This window comes from Oncorhynchus keta, chromosome 14, assembly GCF_023373465.1.
Source record: "Oncorhynchus keta strain PuntledgeMale-10-30-2019 chromosome 14, Oket_V2, whole genome shotgun sequence".
NCBI lineage: Eukaryota > Metazoa > Chordata > Actinopteri > Salmoniformes > Salmonidae > Oncorhynchus > Oncorhynchus keta.
The window spans coordinates 74,299,903-74,318,874 of record NC_068434.1 but is presented as its reverse complement, the minus strand read 5'-3'; the positions used below and the strand labels follow the sequence as shown (position 1 = coordinate 74,318,874).

Below are 18,972 nucleotides of genomic sequence, written 5' to 3'. Positions count from 1 at the left end.
CAGCAGTCCTTCCCAGCTGCAGTCAGAGCAGGAGATGTTCACCCCTCTGCGTCCAGACTGTTTTTTTTTGTGTGTGTGACTTGTTGTAGGCTGCTAAGTAGACCATAAGGTTTACAAACCAAACTAAAAAATAAAATAAAGGAGGAGGGTTGGAATTGTGACATTTAAAAAAACCAAGAACCAACAGAGTAAGTTCATTTGTAGTTCTAAACATATTTAGGGTGTTTTTTTACTCACTTTTTGTCTCTCCCGCGACGTTTTTCCCTCTCTCCTACAGCATCCATCACAATTACATGCATATTGCCAATTGTGCAAATTAGGTGACGTAATTTTGCGACTTCTAGGACAGCCAATAGCTACTTTCCTTACTGAGGAGTTGGCAACACTGGCCCGGTATTGAGGGAGGAGCGACGCGTGTTAGCCTAGCTAGCTACATGTTCTTCCTGTGTGCTTTCTTGTCTGTTTGCAAGGGTTACTGCGGAACATATTTTACTTTACAGTGAGTCAATAACTACTTTATTGTTCGAGTCTCTATTTCGCCATGATATAAAGCATGACTGACTGTGTTGTGTACTAACACTTTTTGGTTAATTAGCTAGCTCTATGCAACGGTTTTGAAAACGTGTGCGCTAGCTTGTACTGTGTAGCTAGATAGCACGCGTGTTGACATGTTCGCGCTAAGACTGAGCGTCAGTAAAACAAAGTTATCTACAAAATTGATAGGCTATACGGTTTCGTGTAGTTATGCATTTTTCGATATCTACCTTTTTCTTCAAGTCACCCGTCTGCCGTTGGCTGGCTAGGTTGTTAACATTAACTACATTATTTTAACACGTCATTTAGCAGATGCTCTTATTCCGAGCAATTTACAGTAGAGTGCATACATTTTTTCGTAATTTGTTTTCAGGGCCCCAGTCGGATCGGATCAAAATGATTATCCCAGTCCGGTGCTTCACCTGTGGGAAAATCGTTGGGAATAAATGGGAGGCGTACCTTGGCCTCCTTCAAGCTGAATACACTGAAGGGTGAGAGACTCATGTCTGCTGTTTACATTGTATTTCCCTAAAATTAATCCCTTTCTCCAAATATTATATGTTCACTTATTTCATTAGTAGCTACATAGGCTACTCCTGAAAAACCTATTACAAACTCCAGTGTCTCCCATTTGTTTGGTTGGCAGTGATGCCCTTGATGCTCTTGGTCTGAAGAGGTATTGCTGTCGGAGGATGCTGCTGGCTCATGTAGACCTCATTGAGAAGTTGCTGAATTATGCACCCCTGGAGAAATGATGGATACAACAACCACATACAAGAATCATATGGCTTATTTATGGACAAGCCCTGGTTGCCTGCCAGTGAGGCAGTGCACCCTGATGGATTGACATCCAAGAGACTATTTTCACACCTGGTTTGAATCGTAACTGTTTTTGTTGAATAAAGCAATAAATACTACTCACTTATAAGTGCTTTGTAAAGCGGAGTCAGTTCTTTAATATGGATTCTTTGTGTTGGCTCAGTGACCTAGTTTCACTTTCTCGCATGCACTCTGTATCCTGAGAGAACAATGAACCCTGGTAGGCAAGGCTCATTTCACTAGGTGTCTTTGAATTCCTGCTGCTTTCTGACAAACATGGCAAGTGGCTGTAGCCTTATTGATTGCAGTCATGTAATTTACATTGGGTAAATAAACAAGACAGTAGGTCAACCCCTTTAAGCAGCACGGGTCAGGCAATGAAAACTACCTCGTCCACTTGTTACAATCTCTTTTTGCAATAAACACTTGTTCCAACTCATTTTAACAGCCTTTTTTAATCAGTTCAAATTTGATACAAAAGAAGGGGGAAGAGGGGAAAAAGAACACTACACAGTTCAACATATAAAAAACATGTACTTCTGCTTTGTGCATGCAGGTGTGTCAAACAACAAAAGTTGTAGCCACAACCCTGAAACGGTCAATTCATAATCAAAAATAAAATTACAAAGACAGTATCACTGTGAAAGAGGGGGTTGGTGATTGCCAAGATTAGAAGGTAAAATGCTTGGTGGCTGCTGAATACCAGGGAAACGTGGAGATGGGGGCAGTAGGTTTGGGGGGGGCTATGGACATTCATTTTGTCTCACCATCAGTTCATCCATTAACCCAGACTTTTAAGCAGCTTGGTGCAGAAATAAAGTCCTGCCTCCCCTCCTACTCAGCCTGATAGGGACAAAGACAACCTAGAATGACCTGAAAAGATCACAGACAAAAGTTCTGTCAGGAGTGCATAAATACAAAAGGTTGAGACTGGGAAAAAAACTGGTGCTTGGCAATTAGAAATGGTGGTGTATTTCAGGATATGAGTAAGTGGTGGTAGTCCGTAGATTACAGAATTAGAGGGGAGATGTGTTGGAGATACGACAGGCCCAGAGAGCTTACCTAGCGGTGCCGCTCGCGATGCTCCCTATGTCTATCTCGTTCCCGAACACGCTCCCGGTCTCTCCCATCTCTCTCCCCACTTAGGGAGCGTTCTCGGTGCCGGCGGGACATTCCTGCAGCCTCCCATTCCTGGCTGTAGGACTCTTCCCTTTCCCTGCCTCTGTCCCGCTCTCTTTCCCTGTCCCGCTCTCTATCTCGGGAACGATGTTCTCTGTCACGGGAACGGTGTCTTTTCCTACAAAGAGAGAACAAGTTAGGAGTGAGGCCACATTACAATTTCCATTTGTGATGAAAGAACAGTCCATGAGAGGTACGAACAATTTTTCCAGCACTGACCTGGAGCCGTAAGACTTGCTCTCGATGGAAAAGAGGCAGTCTTTCAGAGAGGTGACCAGCGCTCGACAGCGCTCGTCCCCATACACTCTTGACTGCTTGATGACAGCAATGGCAGTCAAAAGCGTCTCAATGGCCAGGGGCATGTCTCCTACACGAGGCGAGGTTACAGAATTTATTACAATAGCAGGATTTAAGATGACCATGATCTGCATTGTGTACTGCACATGTAAATGTCTTTGGGTCTCTAGTCTAGATTTATCATCATGAATCTGTATTAGAGTGTCTACTGTAGGCATTTTTCAGTGAGAGTCTAACCAGCAGTAGCTCCAGACACAGCCTTGGTGATGGCGCTGCTGGCGATTGCTCTGTTTCTGTTCATCAGCTCATCAAACTCTCCCTCTGGCATTTGGGGTGTGGGCGCTTCACTGTCCCTGCTGCTAGAGAAAGAAACACTCCCTTACTGATCATCATCATACATATCCATACAACTTGTGATAGACATGTTTTTGTATAAATTGGTAAACATTCCATAATATAAAGTACAGTGGATGAGCTCACCTGTGCCGGTTGTACGGTGTGTTGTGTTGTTGACTGTAGTTGTCATGTTGTGCTGGAGGAAAGAAGGCGGGGTTGAGATGCAGGGAGGGTGGAGGATGGCTGGGGAGACGTGGAGGGAAAAGGTGGGGCATGGGGGGAGGAGGGATGTGTGGGGGAAGGTGAGGGAAAAGAGGAGGAGGCAGCCTAAAGTATGGGACTGACAGAGGGGGAGGTTTGTTGTGAATGTGTTGGGGGTGGATAGTGTGAGGGACAGTGGAGTGGTTCTGGTTGAGCACAGGAGGGGAGACGGAGGTGTTTTTATCCCCAGTATCTGACGACTCCTTTGAGTTAGAGCGCTGGGGGACACCTATGGAAAAGGAGGGACAGTTTGATTTTGTTTCTATGGCAGTATTGGATATCGCTTCCGAGAAAGACTTGACCACCTATTTATTTGCTGTAAGTAGATGTGTGCTTACGTTTATTAGCCTGGGCTTCAAACACGGCAAGATTCTGGCGTGTGGCAAAGCGGCAGTCCACCTTTTCCCCATTAACATGACAATTTGGCAATGTCTCCAGCAACCTCTGCAATGACTCTTCTGTGGCCACCACTACCTCAGCGTATCTATAGAGAGTAAAATACAAATATCAGCTAGTATACTTAATGTTACCAGCTGGAAAGAAAGGCTATTTCAGAGCTTTGAAAGGCCATCACAACATAATCAACTAGCCATCAGTAGACCACCAGAGCAGCCCTGTCCAGTTCTTCAGGGTCTGGAGACAACACTTTGGCTCTGGATCATGCACAGATAATAATTAAAACATTGGTAGTTATCTGTAAGATCTGTATTTAGCTTAGCTACTGGAGCATCATATTTATTTGAAGACTAATTTGACTCAATAGGTGTCTGTCTCCAGGTCTCCCTAGAACACCATGGCCAGACCCAGTCATGAAATGACAAAACACCCAGTTAATAAACAGTGAAGAAATAGATCACATTAGATTAGAATGATGCCCAGTGGATAGGCCTAACTCTCACCCCCTGGACTGGCCATTAGCTCTGTTCTCAGCAAATTTGATCTTCACAATGTCCTTCACACCCAAGGTGCGCGCCACGTTAATAAGGTCTTTGTCGGAGGTCCACTGAGGAGAGGGGTAAAGGAAGACAAAGGCGAGAAAGAGGGAGAAGATGGGTAACAATTAAGGATAGGGACAGAAAGGTAATAGGCCTAGGTGGTTGTATCTCATTACCGAACATAGGCTAATAGATTAGCAGACTGGATTGAAGATAATGGTGGTGGTGGGAGACTCACCCAGGAGAAGTTGCCCACATATACAGCCAGTCTCTTGTTCCACACTCCACTGTAAGTGTACAGTATTGCTGGTTTGCTCTCCTCTTTTGTCGGCTGGTCCTTGCTGAGAGGCATAGCGTTCTCTGAGAATTTCCTTTCCCGGCTCACAGAGCCAGTGAGCACGTCATCATAAAGATCACTTGCCTCTGCCGTTGTTGCAAAATCTCCATCCTATATTGAGAGAAGATGGAAAGAAGATATACACCATCCCTCAATGCCTAGCTTATCACTCACAATGACCATCCCTGAAGAATCAGACAAACTACAATTGTATTGTTGATATCAAGGTTAAGAAATTGAATAGTATGACTTTTTATCATATATTCTAAATGTAACTATTTACATTCATTAATTTAAGATGTTGACATGTTGATCATGCTAAAAATCAAACAACCCCATCCAACAAGTTATTTTAGTTCCCAATTCAATAATATTCTGCATTCACTTTTAGCTTCTCACAACTATTCATGTCTACAGCACTTATCATAATCGCTCTCGGCCTGTCTCACCTCCCCGTTGTTTTGACTGAACTTCTCGTCGTAGATGTCTATGAGGTCAGTTGCACCACCACCATCCGCCGCTTTAGCCGCCATCCCGAGTCCTGGGTTGGCAGTGCAGCCTCTGGCAACGTTTTCTCTCAGCAATCGACACTTGGCAATAAACGCAAGGAAATAACTAAAAGTGCATGTTTTGCACCTTTCCGGGCATCTATGTTTTATTGATGTTGCTAGTCCAGCTGGCCAACGTTACCCAGTTAACACCGCAATATTGAACTAAATAGCTAGGTAGCGAACGTTCGCTAAATGGCTAGCTAGCATTCCCTCCCCTTGCAGGGAAACTGGCGTGGACGGAATACCAAAGGCAAACAGAAATTACCAACCCAGATTAAAATGTCAACAAATATTATACTTTCAAAATGTGATATAATTGTAATGTAAGTCTGCATGCAAAAACTGATAACTCAGGTAAGCACTCAGCAAGCTTGTTGCTGCTACATCAGAACAGAAGCGGAATCGAGGAGTGCATCTTTCAAATATCTCCGGTGTGAATCAGGCATGATATTACGACGTTCCGAAAAAAATGTTTAGCTATCAGCTAAATAATATATGTTGTTACATACGTGAATATATAATGTAAATGTGTGACATGTTGATACAATTCATATTGTTTAACATGCATTTCAAGAATAATTTGGAATAATTAATAATTGTCCTTACCAATATGGCGCCAATTATTTCCCTAAGCTAGAGCGGACATTTCTTGCTGTGCTCCCCTTGTAATTATGTGACTGTCTTTGGCTAGCAGGGACTTGTATAATTTTAGGACACTGGTTACTCTCGAGTCAACAAGAACAGTCACATCAGGATTCAGCAGTTACAAGGAAGAAAGACACAATGCTGTCTGTTCTCATTGCTAAAAGAGTGAGTCGTATTTTGAATACAAACGTGAGGCTACACGGACTATCTGAGTTAACCTTGTATCCTCATTGACTTTTTATTTTATTTTTTACTGTCGGTTTGCTATCTAGATAACTAATGTCAAGGCTGGCTAGAAATACTGTCTATTCTGACTGAAGCTAAATCAAGTTTGCCCATAAACCTACTGTAGTATACTACTGAGTTTGAAAGTAATTTTCTGTTCTCTCTTTTCAAACTGAACGGTAAAGTTGTGTAGGATATGAAGGTACACTTGTGCAACCATACCAAATGGGAGGGCAGCAGATAATGTTGTGCAACCAATCTCATGTTTTACAGCTAAAGGAAGTAGGCTGTCTGGCAAGAACAGCAGTCCATTTCATACATAGTGGTAGCTAGTAGCTAGGTAAAATGATGCACAAGGACAAAGGTACTCTTCACTCGTACTGTCATCTGAATTAGCCTAGGGGCGCTATGATATTTGCCTGTCAGACTTGTGAGTACCCTACAGGACAGTCATTGTAAGCTAATTTTCTAGCAATTAAACTATGAAATCACATTTTATTGGTCACATACACATAGTTAGCAGATGTTATTGCGAGTGTAGCGAAATGCTTATGCTACACTCGCAATAACATCTACTAACCATGTGTATAATTATAACCATCTCCATGTTGTGTACAGTCAGTCCAGTTGTTGGTAATGATGTTGTTTATCTTGTCCAGCTGGTAAGTGGGGTATGCCAGGCGTCATTGAGACCAGCTGTGGCAGAAATAGTAACTACACGGGGTTACAAAGGAGAGGCACCTGATGACTCTAGGGGTGACATAATTGAGATCCCCCTGCCCCCCTGGACAGAGAAGGATGGTGAGACCATGGACATCAAGAGACGGCGCCTGCTCTTCCAAAGCCGAAAGAGGGGCATGCTGGAGAATTGCATATTGCTCAGGTGAGTGGACCACTAATCATACTGTATATATTTTAGTATTGATTTTAGTCTTCTTTTTAATCCTGAGCAAAGCTCATACTATGATAGAGCCCACGATAGATAAAAAATGTATAAACCATCAGGTTTAAGGTCAGGCAGCATGTGTGGTCAGTGGCAGAGGCATGATTTAATTATAGTGTGCAACTTACAATATGTGTATCTGAGTCTTGGACACATTTCAAAACCATACACTTGCACATGCCAATCAAATAGTCTTTCCCCTTTCAGCCTGTTTGCCAAACAGTATCTTAATACAATGAACGAGCCCCAGTTAAGACTGGGACATCTACTACTGGGCAACAGGTGAGGAGATAATGATATTATCTCATCTGTGATTATCCACTCTGATCTACACCAGGGCAAGCAAAGCCATATAATAGTTAGTTATACTGTTGTTTAGAAATAGTTCTTATTTTCAAGCTGATCTGCTGACTTGCCCATTCTATATGAGATATGAAATGTCAGTTGAATTTAACTGAATATGTGTTGTCTTTCCCTCCTCTCAACAGAGGCCCAGCCTGTACCTGATGTGTACGCAGGTGAAATCATGGACCTACTGAAGGAGTTCACAAAGAACAAAGATCAGGAACAGAGGCTGGACGCACCCAACCTGGAATACCTGGACAAGGGGAGCCAGTGAAGTCTGGCTGACACATCCCTCTCAGGGTGTTTTCACATTATAGTCTTCTTTAAAATAACTGATCTCAGTCCTCTTTAAAGTGAACTCTGAGGGTAAAAAAAGAAGCAAAAGATCTGTTGTCTTTGTATTCACACTGCCCTTACCTTTGAATGAGGACTTAATTCCTGTGCCAGTTCACTTCACCTATTTTGTTGTCTGAGTCCTCTTTGCATTCACATTGCTAAGTTTAGAAAGGAACCAATATCTTTTTCCAACATTCATTCAATGCACTGTGGGTTTTTACAAAGTGCAGGACAAGCCATTCCATCAGAATATGCTATCAGACAGCTAGATATACCATATACCTACTTACATTTTGGAAGCTAATAGATTGTATTTTGTTAAAAATTAGAGAATAATTAGAAGATACTATTAACATGTAAATATTATTGGTAACAGAATAAATTGCAGAATAATTACTGCCGATAAGATAATGCTGTAGAACATTTTACACCCATTGTAGGCCACTGCCCCTTTAAGAGCTAGAATCGATTTTGTACCCTATGTTGTGATTTTTACCAAATTATGCTATCGTCTCCTCACACTATTCAAACCCCACAGTCGAATAAACAGCGTAAGAAGCTCTTAGCCTATAGATTACATATTGCAAAAAAAAAATCTGAACTAAAAACTAAACGCATATTATGGCATTTCTGTGCACCCTTGACAATCGCTAATCAATATCCTTAAATAGCACACGCCCCCCCCCTAATTTATCTAATTTGTGGCACCAGTGCGAGGGGCAATTGCAGGGGAAACGGTGTTGCTGCAGTCTAGTGTGTGGTGCGGGAATAATGACAAGCGAATCTGGGGAGCTTTATGTTCACACAGCCTTAAAAAAGGGAGCCGGACCGTGGAATTCATGCGAACCGAACTCGGACTACCTCTGGAAATGGTCTAAGTTCGCTTCGGGGGCTCTATGAGTGGTCTGAGTTCCTTTGGGGGTTTCAGACAATCAGACTGCACTAAAAAGTAAGCGACACATTTTTTTCTGAAAAGGACCAAGTGTGAAAACACCCTCAGAGAATGCTAAGGATCTCACAAATTACCAGAGAAATGTACCTCCTTGACAAGGATAATTCCTACAGCTACATGCATCACCGGCCTTATTCATAAGACCTTCAACACAAAATGAAAATAATGATTGCAGTACACGGATGTGTGAGTTAACTATACTGAACAAAAATATAAACACAACATGTAAAGTGTTGGTTTCATGAGCTGAAATAAAAGATCCCAGAAATGTTCCTTACGCACAAAAAAAGCTAATTTCTCTGAAATGTGCACAAATTTGGGTTACAGTGTCGATGCATGGACACCAGGGGGAAGCAAAACTACGGTTTCATTCCCTTTTTGCACCTCAACTGCACACTGCTAATCACAGGTTTAACGAAACGTACTGGGAATGCAGATTCAAAAACATGAAGCTCAATACTCACTCTTAAGTGCAGAGATGCAGGCACCAAAACAATTAATATAGCTAAGCTTATTGTGGGTTGCCCTGTGTCCTTGATGTCTGTAATTAGCTTTCAGCTCAGTTACTCAGGCTAAGATTATTCATAATGTAGCTGGATATCTGCATGAAATTAATAGGCAAGGTTCTCCTTTCACCATGAATGAGTAAACGTATGAAGTCCTGGCTATAATGAAAAGTGTATCAGGTGTGAATGGGTGCACCTGCTGTGCATAATGTTTGTGCGAGTGTGTGTGTATGTTTGCTCTGTGTGTGTTTGTAGGGCTGCATGCTGGTGAGTGGGAGTTTGAGTGTCAGAGTGTCAAATACACTGCTCAAAAAATAAAGGGAACACAAATAACACATCCTAGATCTGAATGAATGAAATATTCTTAAATACTTTTTTCTTTACATAGTTGAATGTGCTGACAACAAAATCACACAAATTCTAAAAATAAAAAAAAATCAACCCATGGAGGTCTGGATTTGGAGTGACACTCAAAATTAAAGTGGAAACCCACACGACAGGCTCATCCAACTTTGATGTAATGCCCTTAAAACAAGTCAAAATGAGGCTCAGTAGAGTGTGGCCTCCCTACAACGCCTGGGCATGCTCCTGATGAGGTGGCGGATGGTCTCCTGAGGGATCTCCTCCCAGACCTGAACTAAAGCATCCACCAACTCCTGGACAGTCTGTGGTGCAACGTGGCGTTGGTGGATGGAGCGAGACATGATGTCCCAGATGTGCTCAATTGGATTTAGGTCTGGGGAACGGGCGGGCCAGTCCATAGCATCAACGCCTTCCTCTTGCAGGAACTGCTGACACACTCCAGCCACATGAGGTCGAGCATTGTCTTGCATTAGGAGGAACCCAGGGCCAACCGCACCAGCATATGGTCTCACAAGGGGTCTGAGGATCTCATCTCGGTACCTAATGGCAGTCAGGCTACCTCTGACATGGAAGGCTGTGCGGCCCCCCAAAGAAATGCCACCCCACACCATGACTGACCCACCGCCAAACCGGTCATGCTGGAGGATGTTGCAGGCAGCAGAACGTTCTCCATGGCGTCTCTAGACTCTGTCACGTCTGTCACATGTGCTCAGTGTGAACCTGCTTTCATCTGTGAAGAGCACAGGGCGCCAGTGGCGAATTTGCCAATCTTGGTGTTCTCTGGCAAATGCCAAACGTCCTGCACGGTGTTGGGCTGTAAGCACAACACCCACCTGTGGATGTCGGGCCCTCATACCACCCTCATGGAGGCTGTTTCTGACCGTTTGAGCAGACACATGCACATTTGTGGCCTGCTGGAGGTCATTTTGCAGGGCTCTGGCAGTGCTGCTCCTGCTCCTCCTTGCAGAAAGGCGGAGGTAGCGGTCCTGCTGCTGGGTTGTTGCCCTCCTACGGCCTCCTCCACGTCTCCTGATGTACTGGCCTGTCTCCTGGTAGCGTCTCCATGCTCTGGACACTATGCTGACAGACACAGCAAACCTTCTTGCCACAGCTCGCATTGATGTGTCATCCTGGATGAGCTGCACTACCTGAGCCACTTGTGTGGGTTGTAGACTCCGTCTCATGCTACCACTAGAGTGAAAGCACCGCCAGCATTCAAAAGTGACCAAAACATCAGCCAGGAAGCATAGGAACTGAGAAGTGGTCTGTGGTTACCACCTGCAGAACCACTCCTTTATTGGGGGTGTCTTGCTAAATGCCTATAATTTCCACCTGTTGTCTATTCCCATTTGCACAACAACATGTGGAATTTATTGTCAATCAGTGTTGCTTCCTAAGTGGACAGTTTGATTTCACAGAAGTGTGATTGACTTGGAGTTACATTGTGTTGTTTAAGTGTTCCCTTTATTTTTTTGAGCAGTGTAGTATCAGTACTTAAATTGCAGATTGTATTTTCCCTGAAGCACATGTAGCGTTGTTCGTTCTGCGTTGTGTACTTTTAATTAGGACGCTGCCACAACTGGAGGTCTGCTAGTTGAATTATTTTTATTTGCCCTGCACATGAAGAGACAACACACAATATGTTAGCCCTTGGCACAGTCCTAGCTCTCAGGCACCTTGCTATGCCGAAGGTCAGGCAAATAAGAACAATAAGGGGGTACGGAAATAAGGTGCCCTTTGGCTAGGGGGTGTGCAGAGAATTAGAACAGAAATGAGACAAGCCTTCCCTCTGCCTGGTTTTACCCGCAAGTCACCAGAAACATTGTGCTGGACACTCAGGCGATTACAGAAGACATTTATGATTTAAAAGATGATGTCCAGCACCTGAGGGAACAGTCTCAGCTCACCAACACTTCACACTTCAGTAGTCTTCAATAGTCTGTACCCAGGCTATTTCCTCATTTGGCAATAAAATAATAAAACCACTTGGCATAAATCTTCTGCGTTAAAGTGGTGATCTGCACACAATTGATCATAGATTAAATTGCCACACAAAATCATTTTACGTACAGCTCCTGCATGGACAGGGTGAGGTGGACATGCTGGGTGTGTGTTTGTGATGTCAGCTGCTGTCTGTCCCACTTCAGAGACTTGGACTGGACACATCTTCTGACCTCTGTCTGTCCTTTTTTTTATATCTGTCTCTGCCGGTGTTCGGCTATTTACCTGACTGACGGTCAGTCTGTCTGTATAACTTTGTGTTCGGCCACTCATCTGGGTGTCATTATTTCCAACACCACTAGTGTCAAAGATGTATTGGCCTGTGTCAAGTTTGTATCTTCATATTTCTTCAATTGATTTCTTTATCGACTTACTTCCTAATTGTTTGTCTTGATTAGGTTTTAATTGGAAAGAATTAGAAACCTGCTGAGAAACAGTTGTCTGATGTGGATGTTCAGAGCGCACATTCTGTAGGAGCGTCTGTACACGTGTATCTGAACATATCGTTTCCTGTACTGCATGAGGTAAACTTAGATCATGTGGGTGTGACTTTAATCAAACACAAACTCATTGTGCACTTTCCTTTGTTCACATGGTCCCGTTTCCTTTTCCTCACATGGCAATGGTCCCGTGTGGCTCAGTTGTTAGAGCATGGCGCTTTCAACGTCAGGGTTTGGGTTCTATTCCCATGGGGGACCATTACCAAAATGTACTTACTCACTACTGTAAGTCGCTCTGGATATGAGAATCTACTAAATTACTGTAATATAATTTATCCCTGTTCTCTCACTATTAAATGATATGCTGCACCTGTGAATTCTACATATCAGGCTTTCATGTGCTGCACAGTTCATGTTTTTCCATTCCCGTTAAGCTTGTTTGGAGTGTGGATCTGTGTCGCCCACAGCCGCCCACTCTCCCCATCTCCAGGCCGACGTGTTCCTGTCTTCTTCTAGCGCTGTGTCTCTGTGTCGTGACAGCTCTCAGTTTTATCCTCCGCTCTACACTACCGCCAATCTCTGCTCCCCTGGAATTAACATTGTACCCCTCTCTCTTTCTTCACCGTCTCTCTCCCTCTCCTCAACATGTCTTCTCATTCTCTCTGTACTTGAGAGAAGCCTGCAGGAAGGGAGCTGTACAACAGAGAGAAAATACTGTAGTAGTTTCACTATTCTACTACTAATAACCTGTATTCAGGGCTAATTTTCCTGCAAGGTCATGTGGTCAGGAAAAACTTCTGTTGTGCACCGGTTTAGAATACTTAACACGAACATGCACACATCCCCTCTCGTTCATGCTCAGAGTTAACAGGGTTTCTGTAGTTGACTCAAAAATAACCACATGTCAAAGATCAATAGTTGCAATGAACTATTGAAAATAAAATGTATTAAAAAGAAGCCCAAAGGAGGGAGTAGGGCAGATGTATGTAGGAAGTGGATTTGTAAAAGACTGAAGATCTATTCTGTTCTTGTGTTCGTTCTGGTTTAAACTACACTGTGTGAGCATAAGGAATGAACTGTGTGGGAAGCAATGTGTGTGGGTTGTGGTGTGTTTTAAACACTTGAGAAAATGACAAAATAATACAACTGTGTGTAAACCAGCACGTCGAAACCCCTTTTACAGCCTGTCAAAACATACTCCTGTATAGTCCCTTTACTTTGGTCGGAGTCCAAACTGAGCTAGCTCTATCATGTTGCTACTCATTAGATTAGCTACCAATTTTATTTACTATAATTTTATTTACACAACATCCCCAGACCTAGAGTGGAGGGACAGCGTGTTGGGTCAGACGTAGAGGGGAGGGACAGCGTGTTGGGCCAGACCTAGAGGGGAGGGACAGCGTGTTGGGCCAGACCTAGAGGGGAGGGACAGCGTGTTGGGTCAGACGTAGAGGGGAGGGACAGCGTGTTGGGCCAGATGTAGAGGGGAGGGACAGCGTGTTGGGCCAGACCTAGAGCGGAGGGACAGCGTGTTGGGTCAGACGTAGAGGGGAGGGACAGCGTGTTGGGCCAGACCTAGAGGGGAGGGACAGCGTGTTGGGCCAGACCTAGAGCGGAGGGACAGCGTGTTGGGTCAGACGTAGAGGGGAGGGACAGCGTGTTGGGCCAGACCTAGAGTGGAGGGACAGCGTGTTGGGCCAGACCTAGAGTGGAGGGACAGCGTGTTGGGCCAGACCTAGAGCGGAGGGACAGCGTGTTGGGCCAGACCTAGAGTGGAGGGACAGCGTGTTGGGCCAGACCTAGAGTGGAGGGACAGCGTGTTGGGCCAGACCTAGAGTGGAGGGACAGCGTGTTGGGTCAGACGTAGAGGGGAGGGACAGCGTGTTGGGCCAGACCTAGAGGGGAGGGACAGCGTGTTGGGCCAGACCTAGAGGGGAGGGACAGTGTGTTGGGCTAGACCTAGAGCGGAGGGACAGCGTGTTGGGCCAGACGTAGAGGGGAGGGACAGCGTGTTGGGCCAGACCTAGAGCGGAGGGACAGCGTGTTGGGCCAGACCTAGAGGGGAGGGACAGTGTGTTGGGCCAGACCTAGAGCGGAGGGACAGCGTGTTGGGCCAGACGTAGAGCGGAGGGACAGCGTGTTGGGCCAGACCTTGAGGGGAGGGACAGTGTGTTGGGCCAGACCTTGAGGGGAGGGACAGTGTGTTGGGCCAGACCGAGAGCGGAGGGACAGCGTGTTGGGCCAGACGTAGAGGGGAGGGACAGTGTGTTGGGCCAGACCGAGAGGGGAGGGACAGTGTGTTGGGCCAGACCTAGAGCGGAGGGACAGCGTGTTGTGCCAGACCTAGAGGGGAGGGACAGTGTGTTGGGCCAGACCTAGAGCGGAGGGACAGCGTGTTGGGCCAGACCTAGAGGGGAGGGACAGTGTGTTGGGCCAGACCTAGAGTGGAGGGACAGTGTGTTGGGCCAGACCTAGAGCGGAGGGACAGCGTGTTGGGCCAGACCTAGAGCGGAGGGACAGCGTGTTGGGCCAGACCTAGAGCGGAGGGACAGCGTGTTGGGCCAGACCTAGAGGGGAGGGACAGTGTGTTGGGCCAGACCTAGAGGGGAGGGACAGTGTGTTGGGCCAGACCTAGAGCGTGTGTTGGGCCAGACCTAGAGCGGAGGGGACAGTGTGTTGGGCCAGTGTTGGGCCAGACCTAGAGCGGAGGGACAGCGTGTTGTGCCAGACCTAGAGGGGAGGGACCAGACCTAGAGCGGAGGGACAGTGTGTTGGGCCAGACCAGACGGAGGGACAGTGTGTTGGGCCAGACCTAGAGCGGAGGAACAGGACCTAGACGGAGGGACAGTGTTGGGCCAGACCTAGACAGCGTGTTGGGCCAGACCTAGGGGAGGGACAGTGTGTTGGGCCAGACCTAGAGGGGAGGGACAGCGTGTTGGGCCAGACCTAGAGGGGAGGGACAGTGTGTTGGGCCAGACCTAGAGCGGAGGGTCAATGTGTTGGACCAGACCTAGAGGGACAGCGTGTTGGGCCAGACCTAGAGGGGAGGGACAGCGTGTTGGGCCAGACCTAGAGGGGAGGGACAGTGTGTTGGGCCAGACCTAGAGCGGAGGGACAGCGTGTTGGGCCAGACCTAGAGGGGAGGGACAGTGTGTGTAGAGCGGAGGGACAGCGTGTTGGGCCAGACCTAGAGGGGAGGGACAGCGTGTTGGGCCAGACCTAGAGCGGAGGGACAGCGTGAGACCTAGGAGGGACAGCATGTTGGGCCAGAAGTTGTTGGCCAGACCTAGAGGGGAGGGACAGTGAGACCTAGGGGGAGGGACAGTGTGTTGGGCCAGACCTAGAGGGGAGGGACAGTGTGTTGGGCCAGACCTAGAGCGGAGGGACAGCGTGTTGTGCCAGACCTAGAGGGGAGGGACAGTGTGTTGGGCCAGACCTAGAGGGGAGGGACAGTGTGTTGGGCCAGACCTAGAGCGGAGGGAGGGACCTAGAGGGGAGGGACAGTGTGTTGGGCCAGACCTGGAGAGCGTGTTGTGCCAGACCTAGAGGGGAGGGACAGTGTGTTGGGCCAGACCTAGAGCGGAGGGACAGTGTGTTGGGCCAGACCTAGAGCGGAGGGACAACGTGTTGGGCCAGACCTAGAGCGGAGGGACAGCGTGTTGGGCCAGACCTAGAGCGGAGGGACAGGGACCAGACCTAGAGCGGAGGGACATCGTGTTGTTGGGCAGTGTGTTGGGCCAGACCTAGAGGGGAGGGAAAGGAGACCTAGAGGGACAGCGTGTTGGGCCAGACCTAGAGCGGAGGGACAGCGTGTTGGGCCAGACCTAGAGCGGAGGGACAGCGTGTTGGGCCAGACCTAGAGCGGAGGGACAGCGTGTTGGGCCAGACCTAGAGGGGAGGGACAGCGTGTTGGGCCAGACCTAGGGGAGGGACAGTGTGTTGGGCCAGACCTAGAGGGGAGGGACAGTGTGTTGGGCCAGACCTAGAGCGGAGGGACAGTGTGTTGGGCCAGACCTAGAGCGGAGGGACAGCGTGTTGGGCCAGACCTAGAGCGGAGGGACAGCGTGTTGGGCCAGACCTAGAGCGGAGGGACAGCATGTTGGGCCAGAAGTAGAGCGGAGGGACAGCGTGTTGGGCCAGACCTAGAGGGGAGGGACAGTGTGTTGGGCCAGGGGGGAGGGACAGTGTGTTGGGCCAGACCTAGAGGGGAGGGACAGTGTGTTGGGCCAGACCTAGAGCGGAGGGACAGCGTGTGTTGGGCCAGACCTAGAGGGGAGGGACAGTGTGTTGGGCCAGACCTAGAGCGGAGGGACAGCGTGTTGGGCCAGACCTAGAGGGGAGGGACAGTGTGTTGGGCCAGACCTAGAGCGGAGGGACAGCGTGTTGGGCCAGACCTAGAGGGGAGGGACAGTGTGTTGGGCCAGACCTAGAGCGGAGGGACAGCGTGTTGGGCCAGACCTAGAGCGGAGGGACAGCGTGTTGGGCCAGACCTAGAGGGGGACAGCGTGTTGGGCCAGACCTAGAGCGGAGGGACAGTGTGTTGGGCCAGACCTAGAGGGGAGGGTGTTGGGCCACAGTGTGTTGGGCCAGACCTAGAGCGGAGGGACAGCGTGTTGGGCCAGACCTAGAGCGGAGGGACAGCGTGTGGGCCAGACCTAGAGCGGAGGGACAGCGTGGGACCTAGAGCGGAGGGACAGCGTGTTGGGCCAGACCTAGAGGGGAGGGACAGCGTCTTGGGCCAGACCTAGAGGGGAGGGACAGTGTGTTGGGCCAGACCTGTGTTGGGCCAGACCTAGAGCGGAGGGACAGCGTGTTGGGCCAGACCTAGAGGGAGGGACAGTGTGTTGGGCCAGACCTAGAGCGGAGGGAGGTGTTACCAGACCTAGAGCGGAGGGACAGCGTGTTGGGCCAGACCTAGAGCGGAGGGACAGCGTGTTGGGCCAGACCTAGAGCGGAGGGACAGCGTGTTGGGCCAGACCTAGAGGGGAGGGACAGTGTGTTGGGCCAGACCTAGAGGGGAGGGACAGCGTGTTGGGCCAGACCTAGAGGGGAGGGACAGTGTGTTGGGCCAGACCTAGAGGGGAGGGACAGTGTGTTGGGCCAGACCTAGAGCGGAGGGACAGTGTGTTGGGCCAGACCTAGAGCGGAGGGACAGTGTGTTGGGCCAGACCTAGAGGGGAGGGACAGTGTGTTGGGCCAGACCTAGAGGGGAGGGACAGTGTGTTGGGCCAGACCTAGAGCGGAGGGACAGTGTGTTGGGCCAGACCTAGAGCGGAGGGACAGTGTGTTGGGCCAGACCTAGAGCGGAGGGACAGCGTGTTGGGCCAGACCTAGAGCGGAGGGAAAACGTTTTGGGCCAGACCTAGAGGGGATGGACAGCGTGTTGGGCCAGACCTAGAGCGGAGGGAAAACGTTTTGGGCCAGACCTAGAGCGGAGGGACAGCGTGTTGGGCCAGACCTAGAGCGGAGGGACAGCGTGTTGGGCCAGACCTAGAGGGGAGGGACAGCGTGTTGGGCCAGACCTAGAGCGGAGGGACAGTGTGTTGGGCCAGACCTAGAGCGGAGGGACAGCGTGTTGGGCCAGACCTAGAGCGGAGGGACAGCGTGTTGGGCCATACCTAGAGCGGAAGGACAGCGTGTCGTGGTTCTGTAAGCCACCTATTAAATGATAAACCAGAACACAAGGCCCCTGATGCACACAGGCCTGAGTGAACAGTCCCTCTGCCCAACAGAAGAGGGCTAGAATAGAATATGCTGTATGTGGTATTGTCAGATGTAATGAGCTCTCCCTCTTCTCTTTGTTTCTCTCTTCACTCAGATTCTCGAATGTCTATGGCCCCCTCCCCAACCAACCCATAAAACCCCAACAAATAGAAAGTAGACACATGCCCTTTGTCACGTTCCAACATCCCAGTAATCATTAGCGTCTCCTCCTTAGCGGTCAGCGACAACATAAATAATTAACTGAACATCTAAATGACTTTATACAGAATAAAAACAGCCAAAAAACAGATTCCATATTAAGAAAATGAAAATGGCAAAAGTGAACACCAAGCACACATACATACACGGTAAACACAAACAGTCAGATGTTGACACACTCATACACACATTGCAAACACACACACACATTCAGTAGACACAAATAAACAGTCAAATGTAAAACAGAAAATAGGTTTAGTTGATATTATTACTCGTGTAGCTATCATTCAGCCCATTGTGTGATGAGAGAGAAACTTAATCTTGGAACAGGTCACACCAGGATGACATCAGGAGCAGCACAGAGCAGAGGGGGTCTGGCCAGTAATGGAACAGCCTGGTCCTGAAGCAGGACAGAACAGAGGGGGTTTGGTCCGTAACAGCAGTGGTCCTGAAGACCCACTAACACCCAAATATCTAACATCAGGAACAGGACAGAGCAGAGGGGGGTTGGTCTGTAATGAAATAGCCCTGGTCCTGAAGACCCACTAACACCCAACTATCTAACATCAGGAGCAGGACAGAGCAGAGGGGGTTGGTCTGTAATGAAACAGCCCTGGTCCTGAAGACCCACTAACACCCAACTATCTAACATCAGGAACAGGACAGAGCAGAGGGGGTTGGTCTGTAATGAAACAGCCCTGGTCCTGAAGACCCACTAACACCCAACTATCTAACATCAGGAGCAGGACAGAACAGAGGGGGTTTGGTCCGTAACAGCAGTGGTCCTGAAGACCCACTAACACCCAACTATCTAACATCAGGAACAGGACAGAGCAGAGGGGGTTGGTCTGTAATGAAACAGCCCTGGTCCTGAAGACCCACTAACACCCAACTATCTAACATCAGGAACAGGACAGAGCAGAGGGGGGTTGGTCTGTAATGAAACAGCCCTGGTCCTGAAGACCCACTAACACCCAACTATCTAACATCAGGAACAGGACAGACAGAGGGGGTATCTGGTCCTGAACATCAGGAACAGGACAGA

General features: G+C 48.1%; 2 protein-coding genes, 1 long non-coding RNA gene and 1 pseudogene across 9 annotated transcripts; 2 read left to right on the top strand and 2 right to left on the bottom strand.

The window, feature by feature from the left end:
- Positions 1 to 349: 349 nt before the first annotated feature.
- On the top strand, positions 350 to 1,462 carry LOC118393984 (DNA-directed RNA polymerases I, II, and III subunit RPABC5). Of its 2 annotated transcripts, none has more exons than XM_035787249.2 (3): positions 350 to 499; positions 908 to 1,025; positions 1,181 to 1,462. In XM_035787249.2, the coding sequence occupies exons 2-3, from the start codon at positions 931 to 933 to the stop codon at positions 1,287 to 1,289; spliced, it is 204 nt and encodes a 67-aa protein (XP_035643142.1). In that variant the 5' UTR covers positions 350 to 499; positions 908 to 930; the 3' UTR covers positions 1,290 to 1,462. The 2 variants fall into 2 exon arrangements, with proteins under 2 accessions (XP_035643142.1, XP_035643143.1); XM_035787250.2 differs by lacking the exon at positions 350 to 499 and adding an exon at positions 563 to 803.
- A 327-nt stretch (positions 1,463 to 1,789) lies between these two features.
- LOC118393982 (cleavage and polyadenylation specificity factor subunit 7-like) lies at positions 1,790 to 5,874 on the bottom strand. 3 transcript variants are annotated; one of them, XM_035787247.2, is made up of 10 exons: positions 5,856 to 5,874; positions 5,148 to 5,288; positions 4,600 to 4,809; positions 4,326 to 4,429; positions 3,765 to 3,910; positions 3,310 to 3,655; positions 3,067 to 3,188; positions 2,752 to 2,899; positions 2,416 to 2,650; positions 1,790 to 2,226 (listed from the first exon to the last, which is right to left on the bottom strand). In XM_035787247.2, exons 2-9 carry the CDS (start codon positions 5,229 to 5,231, stop codon positions 2,416 to 2,418), a joined length of 1,395 nt encoding a protein of 464 aa, XP_035643140.1. In that variant the 5' UTR covers positions 5,232 to 5,288; positions 5,856 to 5,874; the 3' UTR covers positions 1,790 to 2,226. The 3 variants fall into 3 exon arrangements, with proteins under 3 accessions (XP_035643140.1, XP_035643139.1, XP_035643141.1); XM_035787246.2 differs by lacking the exon at positions 5,856 to 5,874 and having other exon boundaries at positions 5,148 to 5,721; XM_035787248.2 differs by lacking the exon at positions 5,856 to 5,874 and having other exon boundaries at positions 3,067 to 3,185; positions 5,148 to 5,717.
- A 3-nt stretch (positions 5,875 to 5,877) lies between these two features.
- On the top strand, positions 5,878 to 7,791 carry LOC118393983 (succinate dehydrogenase assembly factor 2, mitochondrial-like; annotated as a pseudogene). Its single transcript, XR_004827668.2, has 4 exons — positions 5,878 to 6,059; positions 6,779 to 7,002; positions 7,270 to 7,344; positions 7,551 to 7,791. The product of XR_004827668.2 is annotated as a succinate dehydrogenase assembly factor 2, mitochondrial-like (transcript).
- A 1,970-nt stretch (positions 7,792 to 9,761) lies between these two features.
- On the bottom strand, positions 9,762 to 17,395 carry LOC127907365 (uncharacterized). Of its 3 annotated transcripts, none has more exons than XR_008064261.1 (4): positions 17,080 to 17,395; positions 16,686 to 16,781; positions 13,901 to 14,348; positions 9,762 to 13,420 (listed from the first exon to the last, which is right to left on the bottom strand). It is a non-coding gene; the product is annotated as an uncharacterized LOC127907365 (long non-coding RNA). The 3 variants fall into 3 exon arrangements; XR_008064259.1 differs by lacking the exon at positions 9,762 to 13,420 and adding an exon at positions 13,468 to 13,612 and having other exon boundaries at positions 14,093 to 14,348; XR_008064260.1 differs by lacking the exon at positions 9,762 to 13,420 and having other exon boundaries at positions 13,820 to 14,348.
- Positions 17,396 to 18,972: the final 1,577 nt, after the last annotated feature.